This window comes from Hippoglossus stenolepis, chromosome 11 (assembly GCF_022539355.2).
Source record: "Hippoglossus stenolepis isolate QCI-W04-F060 chromosome 11, HSTE1.2, whole genome shotgun sequence".
In the NCBI taxonomy this organism is placed as follows: domain Eukaryota; kingdom Metazoa; phylum Chordata; class Actinopteri; order Pleuronectiformes; family Pleuronectidae; genus Hippoglossus; species Hippoglossus stenolepis.
In genome coordinates this window covers 9,662,112-9,682,305 of record NC_061493.1, presented here as the reverse complement: position 1 = coordinate 9,682,305, position 20,194 = coordinate 9,662,112, and the positions used below count along the sequence as shown (strand labels likewise).

The 20,194-nt window shown below is 41.9% G+C and overlaps 3 protein-coding genes across 4 annotated transcripts; 1 reads left to right on the top strand and 2 right to left on the bottom strand.

Moving 5' to 3' along the window:
- Positions 1–183: 183 nt before the first annotated feature.
- Positions 184–1,882, bottom strand: LOC118118286 (cytochrome b-c1 complex subunit 6, mitochondrial). The gene is made up of 4 exons (XM_035171340.2): positions 1,724–1,882; positions 1,228–1,284; positions 708–869; positions 184–577 (listed from the first exon to the last, which is right to left on the bottom strand). The coding sequence occupies exons 1-4, from the start codon at positions 1,769–1,771 to the stop codon at positions 545–547; spliced, it is 300 nt and encodes a 99-aa protein (XP_035027231.1). The 5' UTR covers positions 1,772–1,882; the 3' UTR covers positions 184–544.
- A 125-nt stretch (positions 1,883–2,007) lies between these two features.
- nsun4 (NOP2/Sun RNA methyltransferase 4) lies at positions 2,008–7,115 on the top strand. The gene is made up of 8 exons (XM_035171604.1): positions 2,008–2,158; positions 2,794–3,013; positions 3,491–3,662; positions 4,105–4,259; positions 4,366–4,526; positions 4,650–4,774; positions 4,908–5,040; positions 5,441–7,115. Exons 1-8 carry the CDS (start codon positions 2,066–2,068, stop codon positions 5,582–5,584), a joined length of 1,203 nt encoding a protein of 400 aa, XP_035027495.1. The 5' UTR covers positions 2,008–2,065; the 3' UTR covers positions 5,585–7,115.
- Positions 7,116–11,977: 4,862 nt separating this feature from the next.
- Positions 11,978–19,970, bottom strand: dmbx1a (diencephalon/mesencephalon homeobox 1a). 2 transcript variants are annotated; one of them, XM_035169358.2, is made up of 5 exons: positions 19,551–19,970; positions 15,861–16,029; positions 15,459–15,653; positions 14,396–14,792; positions 11,978–14,250 (listed from the first exon to the last, which is right to left on the bottom strand). In XM_035169358.2, exons 2-5 carry the CDS (start codon positions 16,011–16,013, stop codon positions 13,811–13,813), a joined length of 1,185 nt encoding a protein of 394 aa, XP_035025249.1. In that variant the 5' UTR covers positions 16,014–16,029; positions 19,551–19,970; the 3' UTR covers positions 11,978–13,810. The 2 variants fall into 2 exon arrangements, with proteins under 2 accessions (XP_035025249.1, XP_035025250.1); XM_035169359.2 differs by having other exon boundaries at positions 15,459–15,637; positions 15,860–16,029; positions 19,551–19,956.
- Between the last annotated feature and the right edge of the window lie 224 nt (positions 19,971–20,194).

Here is a 20,194-nt window from a genome sequence, read left to right as displayed (position 1 = left end):
GAGTATTGTTTTAAAACCATAACATGTATCACTGATTATTCTGATAATTGTATTTATCACCCTAGCGATTTTGTAAAATGAAGCCTTAATTTCTTTAGTAGCTCTGTAAACTGAAATTACAGTCAATCACCTCTTCACCACAGGTGTGTGGAAAATGATGAAGAGCAACTCTGACAAACTGGAAACCAACAAACACCTTTTTATTTTCTAGTCAGAATGATGAATTATGACCAAACCTGAGGTAAACTCCATTACTGGAGCAGCAAATTTACTTTTGCATATGAAGCTACTACATTATGGGTGATGATTCAACACCATTTAAAACGTATGCGTCCATCATCCATACAAGCAGCGATTCATTAATTAGTAACAGTTTCTGACACTGTCTGGAAATCTGCAAGATCTAAAGAAAATGTGACATGTGTTTATTCCAGGGACCCAAGAAAACTCGTTTACATTAATAAACAGAACAATAGTCTTCAGAGCTGTCTGGATTATTTTACAATTTGATCGCATAAATAGTTTCTGGAAGTGGGCAGGCCGGTCATTTCACAATGTGGAACAGCTTGTGTGCTACCTGTAGTGAGAAAGCAGAACAGTTCACATCAGTGCGGCACAGATTGAGCTCTTCACAAAACAAGTTATCTGTACTCTGGTCTTTTTATAATCTAAATAAAGAGTGGCTCTTCGTGTCCACCCTCACTTACACAATGGTCCCGTGCATGCAGGAAGTCAAAGAGCTCTTCTGTGCATTCCTCCGTTGTGCTGGACTTGGAGCCGACCCGCGCTTCGCAGACCTCCAAACGCTCCTTGAGGTGCACACAGTGTTCAGTCTGCTCGCACTTGGCTCGTATCGTTTCTAGAGGGTCCTGAGACGGACAAGAGAGAAATGTGCTGGATATTATATATCGGGGGAAATTAGGCCACGACTTCAACACAGCTCTTAGTCTGAGCTGCTGATTGCGAAGGTGATTCAGAAATCTAACAAGTATATTGGACCAAGTACAAATTCTATTTAGTCCCATGGTAGTATGCAGATATAAATATAACTCGAGTGAACTAGTGCCAAACCGCAATGTGTTAAAAATACAATTTACATCTGTGTATGTGTCTACTGAAGTTCATACTTTCATAGTTTCTCCTTAGGGAGCTTTGTGTGTATGATGATAGACGAGTTAATTTTCATACCCAACTAAGGTTAATGAAATACACGGAAAACAAACTTACCACCAGGTCTTCCTCTTCCTCCTCCTCCTCCTCTTCCTCTTCAGGTGCATCTTCCTCCTGTTCAGTGGCAACAGATAAAAAGATGTCTCGTTAGTTTGATGTGAAAATGTAAATGCAATGATGCAGCTAAAATTGCAGTCATAATACAACACGTGTGTTGAACTGTTGTTGTTGACTAGATATTTAAAACCAACATAGTAACAGGAACTATTCGCTGACGTGATATATATGTAACGGAGGGGGGCGCTCTAGAGCAGTCATCATTAAAACGAGCCCACTACATCTGGTGACTGAAACTAGTAGAAGTTGATTTGACTTTTTTCCCCCGATCGTCAACATGTGACTCTTCACATTTAACTGAGCTTCTTCCATAGAGCTGACACTGAACTGACAGAACTGACGCTGAGTCGGGCTGACGCTACTGCGGTTGTGTAACTTGGCTTAATACACTGAGTAAAATGGTGATTTAAGGGACATGAAGCGGTGTTTTCATTACCTCTTCGTCGGGGTCGTCGTACGTGATCATCTTCCTCTCGAACACCATGATTGCTGCTGTGGAATCCCCGCAGAGGACGGGAGCTGGAGCCGGGAGGGTTCGCTGCTGCTGCTGCTCGGTGAGGACGTGAGGTCGGAGCGTCGGTCACACAGCGGAAACGGCGAGAGGGAACACCGGAAGTATCCTCACATTGGTGGACAAAGGTTACTGACGTGACTCTAGTCCAATCATCAACTTGCTTTTTGTCTAAGGCCCACCCCCTCGGGATAGTTCATGCGTGGGGGAACTTTAGTTTTGGGCTGTCGGAGCGGAGTCGGACCCAATTAACTGTCACACAGCGTAATGGCGCTGCTCATGGACACCAGACTGCTGCTGAGGAAAGTGAAAGATTTGAGGAGTTTAACGCCCAGAAGACACCGAGTGAAAGAGAAATGGGTACGTTGGTAACACAGTGGATGAAACAGCCATAACACCATATTTTTTATCTGTTAAATTTATTAGCCACATAGCTACATGAAGTAAATCTCTACCAAAGGTCCTTTTGACAGTGATGTGTGCACCATGGCCAGCGAGAGCTCGACTAAAATGTCTGCCCCTGAAATATAGTTATCTCTGTTAAAACAAATGATAGTGACTCCTGCAGCTAAATATAGGATATGACACAATATATTCATGAAAAAGTCAAGCACAAAACATAAAGTAACTTTGTTGTGTTTCTACTGTTACTCTGATACATCAAGATATAATGTATATACTGTTTTATTCCTATTGAAGAATATAAATCGAACCGTGCTCTTCATTGTGTAAACTTTTACAAAAGAGAATATCAAAACACGACTGGGCAATATAATCATAGTGTTTGTAATTCTCTGCTCTTAAAGAAGACTTTTAAAAGTACAACCTTAGGAGCAAAATCAGTCTTTAAACTTAAAATGAATAAAAATGTGGCATTTATCGTGATAATTATCGATATTGATTGATAAGAGCATTTTTAAATTTTGGCCATCTCATCCAGCTCTAAAGCAAAACCATTTAAAATCAATGTTTTTGCCTCCTTAATGTTTTAACAGGCTGCTACACGTGCCAAGTGCCCAGCTTCCTCCCTGGCCCTGCAGCACTTTGATGCCAGCTACAGTGCCCATCTGGGAGAGCTGTGGCCGTCGGTCCGAGTGGCCTTACTGTCCGAGAGGAAATACGGAGCCCTGCTCAACAATTTCTCCCATGAGGACGTCCTGGCAGACCTTCAAGCAAAGGGATGTAGAGACTTCATCAACGACACAGATACAGAGGGTAGGCGTGTGTTGCCAGAGTTCACAGTAAACCTGACATTAGTTTAAGAGAGTTTTAAGAAGTGTTGTGATTTCAGATTTTGTTACTGAGAGCTTAGAAATCTTTCAGATCGAGATCAGCAATCATTTAAGTTGAATTCGTCAAAAGTAATTTTACGTCATAATTCACTACATGAATTTTACTGTTGTGTTTTTTAATCATACATAATTACACATTAAATACTCATTCTCTTTAAGCGAAGATTTTTAATCCTGATCTAATGCATGTGTCTTTTTATCTCTTGCTCTGGGATAAATCCTGGAGTCTAAAATTGTTGAATCTCTTTTGTCCGAGACTCGGATGATATGTTATTTTACACTATAGTTTCCTCCAGATTTATGATCCAAACCTTATTATCTCAATGTGAATCGTCTATGAAACTAAAGTCATATTATTATATTATATAAATGTAACTTCTATATTCTTAATCATTTGCAGCTCAGCCATACTCGGAGGAGAAATCTGAGACTTGTGTGGAGGAGGAATCAAATAATGTTCCTGTGGAGAAATCTGATGTTGACGATCAGCAGCTGTCTCCCCTGAAGCTTAGTCCTAACATCAAGTGTGTAGTGTTTCCACGAGGAGATCTCACCAGATTCAAACCTGCCAGGTGAGCTTATTCAACTTATTGGCCAAACATTTTGATTGAAGTTTTGATATGACTACTGAAATGGAAAAGGGTTCCTTTTTCCTGTTTAATACATTTTCAAACTTTTCTAAAATTCTGTTTTTGCTTTGTCATTAGAGGGAATTTAGAAAAGATTGACAGGAAAAACATAAGACTTTAAAAACCCTGGTTTGTGTAACAAAAACAAAGGAATTGGCCTGGCTATTTAAATTGTTTTAGGAGACTGTTGCTGTCAGTAATCAGAAAACATTGTTGACATTGGCCCTGCGGTTTTAATTGGGTTTTAATCGGGTAGTTTGTAACTAGTTTGTAAAGTGTTTTTTTTTTTCATATATATATACATTTAAAAGGACCCACTAATTGAACATTTGAGAACCGTGTAATCTTCCACGATTGACGCTCAGTTCTTTCTTGTTCTCTTAAGGCCAGACATAGAGAGGTTGCTGGGTTACTACCTGATGGACGCAGCGTCAGTGCTGCCTTGTCTTGCACTGGATGTTCAAGAAGGTCACAATGTCCTTGACCTCTGTGCTGCTCCAGGAGGCAAGACCCTCGCTTTACTTCAGACACAGGCTATCAGTAAGTGGAGTGATCTCCCCCGCCTGTTCTCTTTCTGTCAGTCGTAGTTCTGTTGCTCTGTCAGTGAATTGCTGCTAACCTTTCCCTGTTTGTGTTTATTGTAAAGGGTTTTTGTGTGTAAATGACTCCTCTGCGCCTCGGACATTACGACTGAGAAAGATCCTACACAGCTACATTCCTAAGCACTTCTTTACAGAAAAGAACCTACGCATCACCTCCTTTGATGGAACCAAGTGGGGGGAAATCGAGAGGAACACTTTTGACCGAGTAAGACACATAATCATGTTTATCCTTTTTCAGAAAAAGTACAGATAGGCAGTACCCGAATAATCACATGTATTTCCAAATACTTCAACTTTGTCCACATCCTCCTTTCCTCTATGTGTCCAGGTCCTTGTGGACGTTCCCTGCACCACAGACAGACATTCACTAATGGAAGACGACAATAATATATTCAATAAGATCAGGACTGGAGAGAGACGGAGGCTGCCACAGCTACAGCTGGAGCTGCTGCTGTAAGTATCTGTGTGACTGCAGTTCATAAGATTACATTTTGTCTCAATATACAGTTAACGATTCTACCTTAAAGCTAAAAGTGAACATGATTATTTTATAAAAAAATTAATAACCCTGCTATCTCTCCCGAAGGGCGGGAATCCAAGCAGCATGTCCAGGTGGGGAGATCATGTACTCCACCTGTACGCTCTCTCAAATCCAGAACCTGAGTGTGGTGGAACAAGCCGTTCACTTGGCTCGAGAGAATCACGGCATCAGCGTTGAGGTCAGTCAGACAAACTGTCAGTATCAAAAACTGTAAACTAGAGATGCATCTCCCACATTGAGTAGTCATAGATTGTTAATAGGAAAGTGACTCCTCATAAACACTCACACGTATATACAGTATCTGTAGTTTTTCGATATTCTCTGTACATATTAGAAACAGTCCGCAGCAGCAGCCTTATTGTTGCAACTGTCTCATGAAAGGTTATTTATATTATACATTTATATCTGGGCTGCCCATTGTATATGTACTGAGGCTCGATTCCTCTTGTATGTGCTTTGTTCTTGCTGTGACTGTAGGAATTCCCTGATAATGAAAACAGAACCCCAAATCCCACAGACTGTTTTGACCTTTTTGTTTTCTCTTCCCCCCCCCATTTCCCAATCATGTTCACTTCCAGGTCGTCGATCTGCGACCCCTCACGCGCATGTTTAGGAAAACCTTTCACTTCGCCCCTGACCTCCACTTGGGTGAGATGGTCATCCCACATTTAGCGGCTAACTTTGGGCCTATCTACATGTGCAAGCTAAGGAGGCTGACGTAAACTGAGCCTGTGGACTTCTCGACTCTCCAGTACTGAGCAACACAGCGGCATGATTATTCTTTTCAACATTTACAAACTGTACCTGTTGAAGCACATTTGGCTGCTGACTCCAACATCTGAGTGAATGAAGTCTCCAGTTGATGGACATGACTGTGGACACACTGGACAGATCTGAACTATTTGTTTTGGACACCTTTGGAGACTCATACACCAAGAGGAATGCCAACTTTCACTTCTGGAGTCCTTGAATACAAAAAGATTTTCAACACAATAGGAAAAAAAGATGAGGTATGGAACCAGCTCTGTGGTGTGTATTTTACTTGCAGTTTTATTTTTACCCCATAGGTGGCAACAGTAACTAAAGAGTAAAGGCATCCTCTATACTGTTTGCCCACTAGAGGGCACTAAGCTCACGTATCTATAGAGGTCCCAGGAACTCCACTTCTCACAGTATGTGTGTATGTATCAGTTTGTGGAATCACATTAGTGAAACTCACATTCCTGTCAGAATTACCTTCTCTCTTTAAGTCTCCAGTGAAAATGACTATCATGGTAATTCATCAGGTTTGATGGCTTTGCCTGATAATGTAATATTGGGCTGTGTGGAAGGAGGGCGTAATGAACAGGTAATGACCTATTTGACCATTTGGCTTCTCACATCTGAATCTGTGCAAGTTTCATTATTACTGCTGGATTGACTCCGTTTTGCATCGGCATCACCCAGAGGTGAAACGTTTCCTCTTATCAACCTAATGTGAGCGTGGAGGTGCCTCTTTCTCCATCACACCGCCGATGACCCTTTATGTTGTCCTGCCCAGGCAATGTTGCGTGAAAAAGGTGTGTGTGTGTGTGCGTGTGTCTAATGAGTCCACCAACCACATCCCACCGTCATTAAGCTGCTCCAAGTGCAGGAGCCGACTCCCATCCCCGTGCAGGGATGGACGGCAGCCATGCGGCTCCCAGATGAACATTAAAGAGGCAGCAAAGAGCTAAAATAGGACGTCTCGCCCTGTTTTGCCCCTCCGCTTTTTTATTCCACAGATGAGTGCAGATAATTTTCTGTGCGATTGTGAGTGATTACTGTATTACTGCGGTAACAGGGGGATGTATCGGGGAATGCAGAGGGAATTAATGACACATAAAAACTATTTTTGTATTGACTGCTTTCGTCTCCAGGGTCTTGAATGCCTCTTCGCACATCTTGTGATTACCTAAACGTATTGTAAATATGTGTTTCCTATGGGCTCTTACATAAATTTACATGTTTTAACACTCAGGAGACGGCAGACTATTGAGATGACTTACTCTCTTTTCTGCCTGTCTATAGACTCGACTGGCTGCCTGCTTTATTATTGAATTAGCCAATGAAGCGCTGTGCATTTGCGTCCCCGTGTGTAAGCCTATGTTAGGAAGATGTATGCTGTGTATTAGAAAGATGAATATTATGGATTTAACTGCACAACCATGCCTCTGTTGTGTTTTCAAATACAAATGTTGCCTTTTTTTTGGTCAATAAAGATGCAACACACGGTCACAGTCTAATATTTTCACCTCATACAACACTCGCTCCGATGCTGAATGAATGATCTTGTACTCTTTAGTAATGAGCTCTGTATATTGAAACAGGGACAGCAGGTTATTAAATGACAGCAGAAAGCAAATGGAACATCTTAAAAGAAATATGTCTTCACTGGGTTACATTACATGTTTCAATGGGTTTTTACCTGCGACTGTTGACATTTCAGTTTTGTGTCTTCAGTGGTTCATGTGTATTTATGTTTTATTGGTACACACCTGGAGGGCAATGGTGTCTTAGTTATAGTCTGTGTATTAAAACCAGATGCTGCTGTTTTCATCAAACCCAGGATCATGTCCCAGTCTGTGGTGGGAGAGAGGATTTCACTAGTGGGGGTCTTTGTCAGAAAAAGCTCTGTGTAGACTGAGCACAGCAGGATGTGCTCTCTGGTTATTCGCTTGTCTCAGCCACAGGTCAGACAGAAAATTTTCCAGATTACAGAGGTTCCTATTTTCAAAAACTAATTTATATTTTAGTTTACAGGGAAAGATGTATTGCAGACTGAGGAGGTTTAGAGTAATCAAGAGCAGGAGACATGAGTAAGTTAACGTCCTCTCTTTCCCTTTATTTTTTTTCCCATACTATGTGATGACTTTTTTTTTCTGTTTAACACAGATTTACCACTTCAACAGTAAATCTCACATGTAGAGTTTCATGCTCTCGATCTCGTACTCTTCTCTAAAACCCAATTTACAATCTGTCATGATTGCATTTGTGTTTTTCATGATACTTTGTTCATGCTGTGTTTGGGCAGACTATGTATCTATATATAAGTAAATATCTCTTATCTCTTTAAATCATTTTGGTGCAAAGTTTCAACTCAACCAGCAAGTTCTCTCTTTGGGAGTACTGGATTTGTATGATTTTTGTATAAACCAGTAAAGATGTATGAAGATATCTTATGTTAAATCTAAGTAAAAATAAGCAATTACAAATTACAAATAAATGTCTTGCAATCTTAACTGTAATAAGCAAGTTATGTTTAAAGTATCAAAAGTAAAAGCACTCATTGTGCAGAAAGGTGGCTTCTGACATATAATAACATGTTTGTGTGCAAGAAGTATTGTAATGTTGTGATTTCTTCATATACAAATGTAGTCACATGGTTCCCGACTTAGGGGCCGGTCCCCTTAAAATGGTTACAAGATAAATCTGAAGGGTGATGAGATTATTACATATTTGTGGTTATTTCAAAGGGGAAATCAATGCTGTCATCTCACAGATTTTTGAAACGTGTTTAATAAACCGATTGGTTTCAATCATTAACAATATATTGTATTTTATAAACTCAACAATGGTTTTAATGCAAAATCTTAATCACAAAGGGAAGGGTAACAACTTTCAGATGAATGAAGACAAGAGGAGTATAAACTGTACGTGTGAACTGAGTGGCGAAGCATTAAGTGGCATAAAAGTGTGTGTGTGTGTGGGGGGGAGTATCTCAGAATTGTTCTTATGTACCTGAATAACTGTAGTTAGTTACTTTCCACTACTGGCATTTACATAATGAAGCTTTTTAATTCGTCTGATGTTTGATTGATGAACCCTTCTGCTTAATATTTCCCTACAGTTTTAATTGCAGTTCCAAGCACAGAGTCCTATTTTGTGTTTTTCATGTGGCTGCGGCTGCCCTGGGTTTTTTGTAGCTACAAATTGCTTGAGGCATTTCCCCTTGTAACTGAAGACTTCCCTTTTAAATTTCTTCCAAAAAGCTTGCTACAGCAGACATGTTACTCCATGAACTGGCTGAGAGCAGTGCCGTTCAGTTTAGTGGGGCCCGCATTGGAAATGCAACCGTAGGTTTAGGCTGCAGACAGATTAAGAAGACAGAGAATGGGGGTTTTCTTCTCTCTAAGAAGATTACCCGGGGAGGGGCGAGATGGCAGTCAGAGTGTTTAAGAAAAAAAGGACAAGAAGAAAATGGAAGATGAAGTGGAACTAAAGGAGGCTGGCCCAGGATATGCAGTTTAGACACCTGTTGTTTGCCTCTTGATATCACTCTCTTTGTTTTTCCTGCAGTTATCTCATCTCTCTATCTTCCGCTGTGAAGTAGTTAACATATCAAAAATAAAAGTCAGTTTAAAAAAACGCCTCCAGGAAAAGAACAAGGATTGTTGCCATGCCAATTTTTTAGAGAAGTTTGGACATCTTCAAGCATAATGTACGAGTTAAATTTCAGCGTGAATGATGGTGTCCAGCTAAGTTTCAGCTTTGTTGCGTGTGCATGTGCAGCTGTGAGCCTGATTATACTTGCTTCCCTCTGCCTTAAGTTCCTGCTGGTGGTTTCCAGGAGGGCTTTGATGTGTATCTGGGCAATGCACTATTAGAGGGATTTCCCTGGGCCTGACAGCTCCGAGAATATGCAGTGAAATGGCAATGCCAGTAGGCTAAAAGAATGCTGGAAACAGGATTAGGATCATATTCTGGCAGACCCTGTCACCTCCTCAATGGGCCAAGGTTTCTAACGCTGGCACTTTTCATTCTCGCCATGGTTAAAACCTTTAAGAGAACCATGGAGAGGAGGGAGGAAAAAGCTCTGATTGAATGGTACACTGTGATTTTTGTGTGGTGGGGCTTGCTCCTGGGGGCTCAGTGTGTGTGTGTGTGTATGTGTGTGTGTCTGTGCGTGTGTGTGTGTTGTCTGAGAACGTGTAAAACGTGTCATTTCTATAACAGTCTTATTTACAACATAAAATTGCAATATTTACATGTTTACAAGTTACTTTTATAAAATGTGTTTTTTGAGAAGTTAAGACAACCAGAGTTTTAAAGTTTCGGCTCCATAGCTGGGAGTTGTTGGCTACTCTTTCTTAGGCAGCGGTTTTCACAGAATTCACATGCTCTCTCTCTCTCTCTCTCTCTCTCTCTCTCTCTCTCTCTCTCTCTCACACACACACTCATGTTTGTACTTCTATCTTAGTGAGGAAACTTGTTGACATAATACTTTCCCTAGCCCCTTACCCTAACCTTAACCATCCAAACTAAATGCCTAACCCTGACCCTAAACCTAATTCTAACCCTAAAAACAAGTCTTAACCCTCATACAGCCCTTTTAAAAAAGTGAGGGTCGGTCAAAATGTCCTCACTCTGTAGGGTCTATGTTTAAAATGGTCCTCACAAAGATATAAGTACACACACACGTACGCACACATGTCATCACTTGCTTAAAGGAAAGTAGATGGAGATGAGTGTCGGCCTATAAATAGGTGGTTATGGCATCAGTGGTGAATATACAGCCCTGAGTGTTAGAGATGGAAGCACCTGATCCAGCACCGAGGGCTCAACACACTTGACCCTGCAGCAGTACAATATACCAATCCGTGTTCAACCCCCGGGGTGTGTGTGTGTGTGTGTGTGTTTGGGGGATGGGTGGTGAGAAAAGAGAGAACACTTGGAACAAGAATATTGTGTTATGTTCTCTGCTCCTCGGCCCCATGGGAGGAAATCCTGCTGTGTAGCTGGACAGATTCCTCCCCTGGATAACAAGGACATTCACTCCGGCTGCATATCAACACCACAATCTTATCAGTCACACGATCGGGATGCCCTTGGCCGAGGACACACACACACACACATGTATGTGGTGTAATAAAACACAACAAGGTTAGGGTGAGGTGTTACACCCACATTAACGCCGCTAATCTGGTGAGATCATTATCCCCTTCTATCCGATTTTTGGAAAGCGCTCATTCATAACGGTCGGATTGTGCCTCAGTGCAGCGGCCGGCACCGGCTGCATTTGTTATTTACACACACCGAGGGGCAAATGTATGTAAGAGGCCATTTCAATTAGCAGCAGAGCAAAGTCACACAGACAGAATGTAAAGTTTTACTGCGGGAAGAGCAAGGGCATGTTTTGGAGGATATGGAAGAGATGTCCAAGTGTTTGTGTGTGTGAGTGTGCGTGTCTGTGTCTGTGTCTGTGTGTGCATGTGTGTGCATGTGTGTGTGTGTGTGTAGGAGCACAGTTGGGTGGGGGTCTGTGCGTTTTGACAAACCATGCTGTTAAAGATATAATAGCAGCATAATCACCGCCCCGGGCCGTCATTCTTCAGGATAATGGCCTGCTTATTCATTGGGGATGGCTTATGTCTCCGCGCAGCTTTTTATTTTTCAGATTACGTTGGTCTTTTTCTGTCCCTCTTATGCTCCTAATAACTCACGTTTAATTTTTTCCTGTAATTGTTCTTTTAATTTTACCTTCTTCCCACATTTTAGTTGTTCTTGATACTCTTCTTCATCTCACTGTTTCCGTTTCCTCACACTGTCACCCTTTCTTCTGTTATTTCCTTTTTGAGGCAGAAGAAAAGCTGGACTGATATCACTGTAAATATATAGCTTTGTATTATATTTCACTTTCTTTTACGTCTACTTTGTTTTATGTAAAAAATGAGTTTAAACTAAGTTATTCATGTACACTCAATCAATAGCTTTTCTTTGCTTAATACTCGATTTTAACAATGCATATAGGAGTGGGCAATAAAACAATAATTAATAATTATAATAATTAGCAATATAACAAAAGAACAATCTGTATTGATATAATGCTTATACGCTTAGATTTGTAAAATGTTTTGCTGTTTAGTTATTGTTTGTCACTATCTGCCCATAAAGAAGAGTTTAAATCACAACCTTCACTTAGGAACAAAAATCTGTCTTAAAACCTAAAAGAAATAATAATTATTGTCATAATAATAATCAATATCGACTGAGTTTTTATCGTGATATAATTTTAGCCACATATCGTCACCCATGTCAGTTTGGTCCCGATCCACCAAATATCCAGCACAGACAGAGAACTCTTCCATATAAACATCTCCAAGCAATGTTTTTATTTAATGATAATTTTACAACAACACTAGGTCAAGTCTACATTGTTAGGGAGGAGAAAAAGGAAACAACACTGCTGATGGTCCCATCACTTTCTCCTCCATCATAAATCTATCTACCACTGGACCGAGTAGTTTGACAGAAGACAGTCGAGGGGGGGGACAGCATTAGAATAAGGGCAACAAGGGAACTCAAATAGAGTCAAGACAGCAGGACACAGAGGACTCGGGTCAATTATTCACTGAAATCTCTTCACCTTCTTTGACTTCAGGCTTTTTTTCTCTCTGGATTGATTGCAAACTGCAGAGGGTGGCGGTTTTCCAACGACCCAGATTTGTTCCACTGCTTCTTTTAAGTCAATTCCAGAGGAAAAAAAAAACAACTGAACACCTATAAAATATTAATTCAACCCAGGATCTGTACACAGACAACCAAGAGAGGAGGAATGAACAGGGGCCGCTGCTGCCGGTGAGCTCAGCAAATACAATCGTACAATCTGACAGCTAAATGAGTTTTATCTGAGTCCATTATCAACTATACAACATAATAGGAACTTTACAATTATACCCTACCAGTAAACATTAATAGATAAACTTTTTTGTACTTTACATATTAAAATAATGTGCTTTTTTTTTCATATGAAGACTTAAACTTGCCAGAACACATGAACAGAAAACATCAGAGACGCGTGGGGTTCTCCTCATCAAGTGCTAACAGTCAAGCTGCATGTTTCCTCAAGAGAATATTAAGGCAAGAATAGCTGCTGAGAAAATACGAGTCCGGTCAGCATTTATCTAATCGTCCAAATATGTTGAGCATATCCTTGTGAATTCAATGGAAATTGATTTCCAATTGATGTCAATCACGTTGCTACTGTAACTGTTTAACGTGGAGACCTTTTGAATTTATAAAGGCCGCTTTAAATGCTATGCATGTTCATAATTGCATTCGCCCCAGCTCCCTCAGCCCAGGGCAATATGTAATTAAAAGCTTTGAGAATTTATTCACTGAAATCATTTTCTCATCATCAAGCCAGCCTCTGTGCAAAGTGGCATATTACTGGCCATTAAACTGGTAAATTAGTCACGTTTAATTATGCTGTTGAGGACAACATGGCTCGGGTTTATTTTTATGTATGTGCTGTTATGTAGTACATGCTATGTACATAACCACGTTTCTTAATTGAAAAGTCAATGGTCTTTTGACAGAAATGGTCTCTTTGCTGCGTGAGTGATACCTTTTTTTCTTTTCCTCCTGGCCAACAAACATTATTCCTCCAAAAGTGCCTCATTCATTCACATTATTCTTGTAAACATTGTTTGCATTGTCTTTTAAGTTGAGTGCATCCGTCGTCAGCTGTTCACATTATCTTTTTTTATATTATTTCAGGCGTTGTGAGGGTCCAACTTAGCATGTCTGTTGGAAGCGTCATCATGAGTCAAGAACACGGCTTGTCCTGTGAATTTGGGACATTCACTTGATCCGCTGCATCTTATTCATGCAATGTTCAGTATCTTCTGGGTTTTTCTTTTCCAAAGGATGTGGGATACTTTTGGATCTTGAGCTGCAGTAGAAGCTGAGAGGTGTCAATAAGGTCATGGAAGTGTGGTTTGTCTTTGAAAGCTGTTTCAGTTCTGTAGGTCCAGTGCATGTTGGTTTAATTGTGGAACATCTCTGCATGTCCTGTGTCCATCTGCTCTAGTAGGGGTCAGTTCGGCTCCTAAAGGCCGATCACAGTCACAGAGACACGCAGTGGGATGTGATGATGTGTAGGCCGATGCTGAGGTCGAGTTTACATTGTCCTCCGTACAGTCTGATTCTCAGTTAGTCATTGTGTCCAGTCCCAGCGAGGCGGCGTGCTGTTTGGCCCTCAGACGCAGGTTTTCAATGCTTGTGGTCTTGCTGTTGTGGCTGGTGAGTCCGCTGGCTGCAGACGCCTGAAGCAGCGGGCTGTTCCACACCTGCTGGGCATGATGGGATAGGGACTGGTAGTAGGACTGACAGGGCAGGGAGCCCATCGGTGCAGGGGGCATGTTAACATTCATTCCCAGGTAGGGCAGCGAGGATGGGGCGGCGAGGTCGAAAGCGGGGTAGTGCACCATGTTGTTGGTGGCGGCCATGTGCTGGCGGAACTGCTCCTGTAGACGAAACAGGCTGAGAGGGGAGGAAGAGTAAGCGTGGCTCTGAGAGAGAGGACCGCTGCTGGCCAGGCCGCTGCTGGAAGAGGAGGGGGTCACGGATGGAGAGACCAGGGGGGAATCTGGACAGAGAGTTAGAAGAGGGGAAAAAGTTAGTCAGTGGATGTATGGAGTGTTGCAGATGTGGGATGTCATCTGATTCACAAGTTTGTGAAGGATAAAGAAAGGAATTATCTCTCCTTGTCAAAATAAAGTATAAGTGTTTACCTTGTTTAGGGCTGAGCCTTTTGCAGGGGGACACGTCTCCAGGTGTCACTGCTCTCTCACATTTTATCTCCTCCCTTTGAGATTTACTCTCGTCCTCTTTATCTGTGGCATTATCCTCTGTCGCCGACTCGCTGCCTGAGTGTTCCGCAGACGTGACGTTCAGCTCCATGTCCAGCGGCACAGGGCGGACCACGGGACCGTCTGTCTCCAGAGAAGACGAAGAGGAGGAGGAGGATGGAGGAGGCAGCTGGGTGTCGGGAAGGATGGTGGTGGAGGGAGGTGCGTCCTCCTTTTCACTCCCTCCTTCCCCTGACGCCTCCTTCTGCTTTTGGAGCTGCTCCTTCTGGAGGCTGCGCTGCTTCTTGCGGAACTTGGCTCTGCGGTTCTTGAACCAAACCTGATGAAAGAGAAAAGAAGGGGGTGAGTTTGAGGCAGAACAAGAAGAAACAGCAACAGTGAATTAAAAAAAAAAACTGTAGAGGAGACTTCAACAGATAATAAATATCTGAGTTCAGTGGGTCTCAAATGGTTAAGTGACATGTGAAAAGCACACAAAGTCAGTAAATGCCAGGATAACATGGAGTTTTGATTATCACAGAACTTTAGAAGCAAATGATCATAATCGAGATTTGAGAATTAGAACAGAAATTAAATTGACACTATATTTTAGAATTAACTGTATATTCAGATGAATAACCTGCCTTTTCTTTTGTGCAGGCACAATTGTAAAAGTTTAATGAATGTAAGCAAGGAATAAGTACATAAAAAACATACAATATTTAGATTTTTTTAGGTTAGTTTTAATTTAAATTGTGTATAACTGTGGTTTATATTGATGCAAAAGAAAGTTTACTCTTTTCTTTATCTACTATTTTGATTAATTCTGTTACTTATTTAAATCCACAAAAATAATTCGTAGTCCACGAAGTAAAGAAGTAATACACTGATATGAATACACGTGTAAAATCTGTGCGTAAAGCCAAATTTACGCACAGCCAAGCTCCTCTGAACTCAGTGATAGTTGTGTCTCCCGGACAGTGATTTTCCTTCCGAACAGGCCTACCTGCACTCGGGCCTCGGGCAGGTTGGTGCACATGGCCAGCCGCTCCCGCATCACCACATCCGGGTAGTGGGTCTTCTGGAAAGTCTTCTCCAGCGCCTCGAGCTGCTGAGCGGTGAAGGCCGTGCGGCTGCGGCGCTGTTTGCGGTGCTGAGAGCCATAGCGAGCCTCCAGGATGATGTCTTGAAATGCGCAGCCGTTGGAAGAGAAAACACACGGCAGGTTTTATTTTACTGGGCACATGGGGAGGTAAAAACTTTGATACTTTATTTCCATCATAAATGTTTGCTGCACTGTTTCAAAATATTAAACAAGCACATGATTTAGTTTGGTTATAACACAGATGCATCATCGCCATTGCGTTGGTGGCTAGTGTGCGTGTGCGTGTGTGTGCACTCAATTACCAGCGAGTCTCTCGGCCAGTGTAAGCGCGTGCACGGACGGCCGGTAGTCGGGCGCGTGCTGCGCCTGTTGCGCGGCCTGCTGGTGCAGGTTGTACATGGCGCTGAGGGAGTTCATGGCGTGCAGAGAGTAGCCGTTCACCCCGTAGTGCTGCATGGTGAGAGGTCGCTACCTGCGGAGGAGAAGAGGAGAAGAGGAGGTGATTTTTAGAGCTGGACAATCAGTGATTCATATTTTTTAAGAGACATTTTGACTTTTAAGGGATGGACGCATGGATGCTGAGGGAGACGCTGTGACCAGTGTGATCCCCAACCCACTCCCTTTCCCTCCACTTGTGTTAAGACATAAGAAACACAAAAAGAAAACAAAACACTTATGTAAAGTCTATGTGATGCAGTGATATGAATCACACACCAGCTCTTTTTCTTTTTGTTTTTTGACAGCAGGTCCATGCGCTCAAGGGCCAACAGATTTAATGTGCACACTCAGACAAAAGTGTTATCCATTAACATCCAATTATCACTGTGTTCATGCCATTAATTATACAAAAGACTTTAAATTGGGGTAATTATCAGTGGCTCCCATAATGAACCGAGACGGATGCGTTATTCATGAATTTGTTCACGTGTCGCCGTGATCCCGCATGAAGCCAAATCCCCGCAGAAAACGATGCTTTGACAGATCAACGCTTTGATGAAATGTGTTGGAAAATGATACAAGGAGATTTGTTCCGGGTCTCGGTGGCAAAACCTGTAACCAGATACCGGGATTATGTTTTAATGTGCTGCTGTTCAATTATAATGACTCTATTTTGATCTTTTGATTTTAATTTCTAAGCAAAATTGAGCGCATTGCTTGAGCCTGTCGTTTATTTTGGCCTTTGTATAAACCGAACCGAGGCCTGAACATTTAATATTCTTCCACCGACACAGATTAATTTCTTTGAGGGAACATATCCATGTCCGAGTCTTTTTTTAAAGGCAGCAATTTCCAAAACTCTCATGTTGTAGCCTAGTTCTCCTTCACGGCCGAGACTTTCATAGATGAACCGCTGGAGGACACGATTAGATATGTATTAGCAGAGAGGAGGGGGACAGGAGGGGGACAGGAGGGGGACAGGAGATCTCTGCGGCCCAAACACTTATTATAACTATTACAGAGAGACCACAGGGAGGAGGAGATATAAATCTCTCTGCTGTGTGTGACAGGCTGCTCCTCAGCCAGGGATCTGCAAGTTATGGACATAAACAGACAAACTTGTAAAAAAATATTTGCATCACAAGTTTAAGGTTGTAATTTTACCTTTTTTTTTAACCATCATTTATTTATTTTCTAATTTGGTCCGTTTTTATAAAAGTCATTGAGTCTAGAGTCAAACTGTGAAAGATTAAAAACAACTATCAACAACAAATCAACATTGGTTGAAAAGGTCACACAATTATATATTTGAAATGGTTGAATTGGTATAAATGGTATAAATATTAGATATTGGTCATAGGCTAATTTGAAATTAGTTTAATGTTAATTTTACCAAGGACAATTTTATTAATATAACAATATAATATACAGCCTATCACAGGTTGGCATATTTTGATCATCATGACTTGATAATAAAAGCGAGAGGTCAATTGAAAGCATTTGTTCCTGCATGATATTATTATTATTATTATTATTATTATTATTATTATTATTATTATTATTATAGGCCATTTAAACCAATTTAAACCGGCTAAAACAGAGAAGAAGACTGGGTGGTCTTTCTTGCAAAAGGCAGTTTTAGTGCAGTGCATGAACCGTGCGCCTCTGTGTGTGTGTGTGCCTGTGTGTGCGTGTGTGTCTGTGCGCGCGTGTGTGTGCCCGCAGTGCCCATTCCCAGCCTATTAAGTGGCTGCGGCGGCTGATGAATGTGATCAGAGGGCAGTGGGGAATAGTTTAATTCGCCGGGACAGAAGGTGCTTCGCTAAACATTTACTTTACTCCCCCAAGTATTTGAGTTGAATGGAGCCCCCACCCACCCACCCGGCCGCCCCGTCCCCCGCTGCCCCCTCTCTCTGGCGGCCTCTTATCCCATCGCCCCGGGGCAACGTTTTGGCGGAGATGTATGGCTCCTCCGCGGGTAAAAATATGCATGTTGATCCCCATTTGGCTCCCCGTCTAATGGAAGTGCAAATAGGTTTCGACTGCGAGGCCCTCCATTCATCATCACCGCTGACACGGACGGACGTACAGCGCACGGGCCCGGTGCGGAGTTACCTTCTGTGCACGTGTGCGTGCGCTGGAGGGTGGGCACGTGTGCGCGCGCGCGTGTCCTAGTAGTGGAACTGTTTATTTTAATGCGTTGTTTTTTATTGTTTCTGCACATTAAATCGGATTAACCCGTTAAACAACATTGATAAGGGGAATAAATATGAACAGCACGTGTTGGTATCGTTTCTCTAAAGCTGCAGAATTGAGTCAGGATCACTGATGAAAGTGTGAGGGACTAAAGCAACTGCCGATTATTTTAACCTCACATTTTCTATCGTGCAAAACACAGCAAAGAAATGCATGTTTTTGCCCTCTTGTATTTTATGTACAAAGAACTTTGTCCTCCAACCCTGCGCTCTCAGGATCTTCACCATCTCTGCTCATGTCCTGCACACATCCTCATCCTCTCCATATCCAATCCAGCACAATGGCTCCCGGGCCCGTCGGTGCTCTGTGTTATTGTCATTCATAAGCCTCCATGTGCTCCGGGCACCGCAGGGCCCTCCTGGCAGCTCCTGCTCAATGCTTCGATTATCAAACCGTCATTATGTAAATTGGCATGTACAGTGCAACTCTGTGATCCGACTAAATGAGGAGAAATGTTATTTGCTAACAGCCCCTCGGGGGGCAGAGACCGACCTGTCAATCTGCCCTTTGCTGTGTCACCAGTGTCAACTGGCAGAGTTCCAGGAGCATGTTTGATTTATATTATTTTCAAGGATATTTAATACGCAGGAGCCAGGCGGAGGTTTAAAGGGATTGAAGCGCCTGATATGTTACTTGAAGCTTTCATCAAATATATTTGAGGATGACACAGTCCCTGCGAGGATAGTTAATGACTTTATCATGTTTACAACATATTGTATTTTAATAAAAATGAAATTATCTTGTGTTTTCCTCTGTAAATGTGGTTCAGTGTCACTTCACAGGGATTCTGAGATTTTTTAAATCTAAACTCCAGAGTGTTAAATTTGAGCAGAGATCTCGATCATGACGGGAGTGAACACCGGGAGCTCAATTATTTTATTATGTGTGATTGTTGGCCTCCTGCATAAAGTGCATGTGGTTATCTATTAAACCTTCTGTTCAAATTTGCCCCTTATTTATAATGTAGCCATAATTCATTTCACTTATTGGTGCAGAAAAGAAATTTACAAAAAAATGCCAACATTTAATAAAAATCACATATCCGGTTATTGCTTTTTTACTTCAGCAAATAACGTGTTTTAAACTAATTCAATTTAGTTACAGCTCATAATACAACTTATAACGCGTGCACATCTTTTACCTGCACTTAATAATAATCCAGATTCACTGAACAGATTCTAGGCTACATGAACAGTGAAGGATATATAAAAACACACACACACACACACACATTTAAAAAAAACTATTGCAAATCACGAATTCAGAATAAACTGAAGTTTAAGAAGTTGGTTCTCTTACCTCCGGTGGACACACTCGTCTTTTCTGTCGCGTCCTTCTCAGAAGCGCAGAGAATCCAAGCTCCTCGACTTCTTCAGGTTCCTCTCAGCTACTTCACTTGTTGTTGTTGTTGTTGATTTGGTTAGTGGTCCACTCTTCCTCGTGTTTAGTTAATATTCAGCTCGGTGGAAAACTCCTCTTGTCTTGTTGCTCTCGCTTCAGATCCCCTCTCTCTCTCGCTCTCTCTCTCTCTCTCTCTCTGTGTTTCTCTCTCTCTCTCTCTCTCTGCTCGTGCTGCTGTCTCGCGGTCTCGCGCTGCAGTGGGAAGCCGCCATCTGCTGGTGCGTTTTAAGGGGGAGCCTCGCGGGGGCCACGGCGGCTTCCCATTGGCTGCCCGGCGCCGTCACTCACGTAAATAAGATAGTTGATGTTCCAGCTGCAGGCTTTGGTCCCTGTGACGTCTGGACCTCTTTCCGAATATGATCGATTTAAGCACATTCTGTTCGCCCAATCCCCCCGCGTCTGACTGCACACGGTGTTTTTCTTGCACTCAACTTCATAAACAAAACTAAAGGGTGAGGAATTAAGCTTTGTTTTCAAAAACAAAAGTCTAGGAATTAATTCCTTCATAAGGGAGATTTTATTATTATTCTTTTAAAAATGTG